The 5,556-nt window shown below is 39.2% G+C and overlaps 1 protein-coding gene across 1 annotated transcript in view; it reads right to left on the bottom strand.

Annotated features, from left to right (window-relative positions):
• LOC101857806 (ATP-binding cassette sub-family A member 7) overlaps positions 1 to 3,077 on the bottom strand; it is a gene marked incomplete in the record, with an annotated part of 82,993 nt that extends 79,916 nt beyond the window's left edge. The window contains 1 exon segment of the mRNA XM_035970312.1: positions 2,968 to 3,077. Within this exon segment, the coding sequence (XP_035826205.1) occupies positions 2,968 to 3,044 (77 nt within the window).
• Between the last annotated feature and the right edge of the window lie 2,479 nt (positions 3,078 to 5,556).

Below are 5,556 nucleotides of genomic sequence, written 5' to 3'. Positions count from 1 at the left end.
AGAGAGAAAGAGAGAGAGCGAGAGAGAGAGAGAGAGAGAGAGAGAGAGAGAGAGAGAGAGTGTGTGTGTATGTGAGTGCTAGAGTGCGCAAAAACCATTTGAGGGACGAATGTCATAATTAAAGAAATATGAATTAAACAATGGCAAACAGATATCGCCCAGCCTCTCCTCAGTTGCGCCTGTATCATGATCTGTGAGTAGTATCAGGTTTCGGTGTCATGTTAATAATCGATTGAGGATCACGTGAGTATGTTGTTTAACTTGGATACCTTTGTGTGGTGGATGTAAATGTTATGTGAAATCTGTCAACATATTACAAGAGTGAAAGGGGGGGTTTACACATTTTAATTCTCTGATTTCAAGAAACCTTGACAGATTTTGGTGATACATTAGCTGTATAGAACAGGTCCCATTAAAACTTTTTAAAAAATCAGAGTGTTTCTGAATATGCAAAAAAAAGTCCTGAATTTATTTAAAGAACTCTTCATTGTTTAGCAAGTGTGCATTTTTCTCCACGTCATAACTTAGGATTCAAATAGTTCTACATTTATTTTATTTCTAAAGAAAAAGGGGAAAAAATGACAGGAAAAACCTGTAAAATGACGTATTAAAAAGAATATCTGCAATTTATAAAGATATTATCCTATATATTGAAATACGGAACCATGCGTGATCTTTTCATTTAATTTTTACCAGACGTGGGAGCTTCTCTTTTTGGATTAAATGTAATATTTTTATAGAACAAGAGTTTCAAGAGGGCTATGTCCATAGATGTTCATGTGCGTGAAGGTGAATGTGTGTGTATGTGAGTGTGTGTTTGTGTGTTTGAGTGTGTGTTTGTGTGTTTGAGTGTGTGTTTGTAAGTTTGTGTGTGTGTTTGTGTGTTTGTGTGTGTATATGTGCGCGTGTGAGATAAAGAGAGCGAGCGAGTGAGCGAGCGAGCGAGCGAGAGAGCGAGAGAGCGAGAGCGAGAGCGAGAGCGAGAGAGAGAGAGAGAGAGAGAGAGAGAGAGAGAGAGAGAGAGAGAGAGAGAGAGAGAGCGACAGAGACATACAGACAGACAGACAGACAGACAGACAGACATACAGACAGACAGACATACAGACAGACAGACAGACAGACACACAGAGAGAGAGACAGACAGACAGACAGACAGACAGAGAGAGAGACAGACAGACAGGCAGACAGAGAGAGCGAGACACAGAGAGACAGAGAGCTGCGGGAGGGTAGAACAGGGGTGAGGTGGGGTAGCGAAGGGGGAAAGAACGGGGGGAGGGGAGATAGCAGTTTTTGTTGAAAAGCTTGCATATCCACTAACACTGGGCACACGAAGGAAGATTTGGTAATGAAAAGCAAAAAGTCAAAGCTTTCAACAGGTTTGTTTTGTTGTCCTTAATCGGAGGATTTAATGATTCAATGTGGAAATACAGTTTAAATCGTCCCGATTGAACGGGAGGCAAGATAACAAGCTGGACAGGAGACATACAAGGAAAAGATGCCATCGCTATGTGCGCCAGAGAGATTGTGGTGTATAATATTATAAGAACGAACAGTTGTCACCCCTTATTAAGAGTCTATACGCTATTCATGTCTATGCCTGCTTGAGGCCAGCTGCCAGACGGCTAGGCTAGCATATTATATGTACTGGCATAATCCTACACTGAATGATTCATGCTCAAAAACAAACAATAGCAATGACATTACTGAATAGTATGACTGATAAAAAATGTACATCTTCGCCAAATTCCCCCCCCCCCTCCCCCCAAAAAACTCGTTTCTTACTCTTGACTAAGTTTAAAATTAAATAGTTTGCCTGCATCTATCTGAATTACACCTTCGATTTCTAAAACTTCTTTTGACACGATATTATTGTATATTGTTAATAAAGGGCCTTGAGGCAGCTTAAAGTTACAGTAAATTCACATGCTCGAGTACAAATGAATGATGTTGAAGCTCTTGAATTGTTACGATTTAATATAACATATTCACACTATTTGTGTGCAGCATATATTTGGTGTTGTACCATTACGTTGGAAACTATACTATTATAATTATTTTTAACCAATTGAGGACGCCTATTCTGGTCATTTGACACCACATAAAGACTCGCTGTTTTTGATGAACTTTAATAAACAAGCATACGAAAACTTCGTTTTTCTTTCAGGTTTTACAGGTAAGTTTTCTTTTAACTCACTGAGGCGGCGCTGTTTTGGGGTACACAAACAAGATGCTTAACCTCGTTTTACATGCCAATCTTTCAATTTTGTTTTCATTATCTAAAACTGAAAAAGGTAGGCAACAACATGTATACTATAAAATATGCAAATGTGTCTTGCTTGTTTGTGTGCAAAGGTTCGAAATGTGTCGTAACATTGCCTTTAGTCTACTGCTGGTCAGACATGCTTATCTATACATATTATATTAGTGAAAGTTCGTCACTTTCGCAGCCTAAAACTTCCGAACAGCTGAACTTTCGAATTTGACAAAATTAATGTTGGTTCAGAATCATTTAAAGGGTGCACAATTTTACTGAGGAGCCTGAAGTCATTGAAGGATTAATTTTCAGTTTTTTCATTAGTTTCGTTGAGATCTAATCTTTGGAAAGTCCGTTTTCTAAGACGCCTTTGTAGACAAGTGAGATTTCCATTCACTAACCGTGCGCACTGTTTTGAGAATATAGATCAAAACCTAATTTTTGCATCTCTCAAGATTAAATTGCTCGATTCCAGTAGAATGTAAATATCGTAGGTAAATGACTTTTGGCTGATGTTATTGTTCATGCACCGATCATTCCTTTCATCGAAAGGGGGCCCAGCTAGTTATGAAATATGTAAATACTCATGTTAGAGTTATTGATTTGTGTATGATGGCTCGAAAAAATGCTGCTTTTGGTCTGTAGCTGGTCGAACATATTATTATGTGTGTCCGCTACGTTTTTATTGAATTAAGAATCTGCTTTTGTCTTACCTTGTTTGTTCCTGATCTTTCTCCCAGGTAGATTTTATCTCTGTGTAATCAGCCTTGTTCACTTTCCAGACACCCATTTCTGAGTTGTCCACTGGGTAGTGGATTTCTGCAAGAATAAAAGAAAGTGTGTATAGAAATCAAATATTGTACAAACAAAAGAATTTTACTTTGCGAAAACATTCTTTTTCTAAACGGCACACACATCACAGAAGTCGTGAAGTTTGAAAAGAGATTCATTGAAGATTACAGTGCTCATTTTTGCACACAATTATCCATTTCAATTTGAGCACACCAATCTCCTCCAAGTTCACAAAATCAGTAACATCAGTACCTGCCACATTGTGGATGATTTGGCGAACCCTGCTATGATGTGGCTCAAGTATAGGCCTAGACCGGCTGGTCTGAACGCTCTCAAGTGTATCTCCCGGAGACAATTCCTCAGTCTTCGCTGAGTTTCGTCTTAATTCCAGGGATATTGCGCTCGGTCAGTGATGCAGGGTGCAGTCTGATCTGCTGTAAATGAACACGATGGATGATTGTGTCGGTCTTGTCTCTGTGACGTGATTCAAGGCCTGCATGATGCCACTTTTAGTTCAGGGTCGGATCATTCCTCACTGCAGGAGCCCCCGACATGTGGCGATGTGCCAACAAACGTCCAATTCTGTTTCTGTGGACGCTGAGCGCGAGAGCCCCACCTTGCTATGTTCTTCCTGTCAGTCTGGAGCATTCCTTATACGGGGTACCCACTACGGATGGGATCGGCCGAAAGGGCCGATCGCCCGACTCGGTCGCCTGAAACTGAAAACAAAACAAACACGTTTGTTTTTGAGGCGACCGAGTCGATCCCAGCCGTAATGGGCACCCCGTATAAAAAACAAATGTGTTTGTTTTCAGTTTCAGGCGACAAATTCGGGCGATTGGCCTGATACAACCGTAGTATGACGTTCGCCATCTTCTACATGTATCCTTTTCTGACAGACGTAACATGTTTTTAAAGCAGAGAAATTGTTTTAAAATCCATTTATTTATTTGTTGTTGTTTTTAAAAAAATACAAACGGAAGCAAATCATACACAGTCACTTCAGACAATAATGTATAAACAGTTGCATTGTTTTGATATTATATTTGGCTAGTGTTTGTTTCTGGCTTCTTTAATTTCATGTCTGTGGGTACTTTTTGTAATAGAACATTTAAAAAATGGGCGACACTGCAGGACCGTGCTCTATGGATGAACCGCGCCTGGACGATTGGCTTGCTTGCCTTTGATTTTCACTTCATCTGAGGTGGCTTAGTTAATTATATTTATAAGAGATTTTGCGGGATTTTCGAAAGCATCTTATCATTAGGGTGCTTGTCTTTGCCTCTGTATCTGCTTTAAGGGTCAACTACTCATGTATACAAGAATGTCGAGATGACACTGGAAAAGTCATATTATATATTTAGATTTTTTTCAACAGAAAAAAATCTCCCCGTTTAGAATTACTACATCTAGATCTAGATCTAGATCTAGATATCTAGATCTAGATCTAGATCTAGATCTAGATCTAGATCTAGATCTAGGTCTAAGTTCTTTCCGAACGTTGACATGTGTCTCTTCCTTTCTTGATAATGTCTGGCTGCAAGGAAAGCGTTACGAGATTAACATAATAATGTCATCTTCAAACGTTAATAAATACACTTTGAGCTCAGGGCTTAGGGCTTAGGCTAGGGCTTAGGGCTAAGTAAGGAACAAACTTACTGTTGTCCAGGTATCATGTTTTTCTAAATTCCATTCCTGCAGTATCATGATGTCTATTGGCTGCTTCTACTCCAGAGGTGAGGGGTAGATCTAATGTTGTTATAAGACTCGCATCACACTCTCTTCTTGGACTAATTAATAACTATTTCAATGAGCTTCACTACAGTTCGGTCGGAAGCTTGATTTCACAAATCAAAAGAGTGTAAGTGAATTATTCTTTGTGCACGAGTTAAAAGAACAAGTTATAGATCTATATCTAGATTCTATATCTAGATATAGAATCTAGATCTAGATATAGATCTAAATCTAGATCTAGATCTAGACCTATAATAATGTTTTCAGTGCCTTTTGATTTTGGTTCAAATTCCAGGCTACTCCCAATAACAGAAGCAATACTGTCATTCTAGATCAAGAAACTACACTTCCAGTGCCTCTAGAATCTAGATCTAGATCTAGACTTCCTAAAATATGTCTTACGTCCCATAAAATCCATTAGGTTTTGGCCCAGATTTCCAACATAACGATTTATTTCCAAGCTGGAAGAGGAAAAGGAAGTGACGTGGTATCTTGTCGCACGCATTGATAAGCAGGCACTTCCTTTCACATTGAGTGCAATTCAGTGCCTCTTGCAAAATCTTAGAGGTAAAAATGTACACGTTAATAACCAGTTCGGGTAAAAGCAAAACCCCAATTGAATAAATGCAATTGCAACACACCATTGGGTCGAAAACATTAACATTCATTCTCTCTCTCTGGATAAATTTTGTCAACCCTAACGATCAAACAAACCCTGAAGACCCCAGTTTATCCTTCCCCAGCCCCAACGTGCACAAACACACACACACACACAC

Source organism: Aplysia californica, unplaced genomic scaffold, assembly GCF_000002075.1.
Source record: "Aplysia californica isolate F4 #8 unplaced genomic scaffold, AplCal3.0 scaffold00251, whole genome shotgun sequence".
Taxonomy (NCBI): Eukaryota; Metazoa; Mollusca; class Gastropoda; order Aplysiida; family Aplysiidae; genus Aplysia; species Aplysia californica.
The sequence above is the reverse complement of the archived record's forward strand: the minus strand, read 5'-3'. Positions and strand labels throughout refer to the sequence as shown.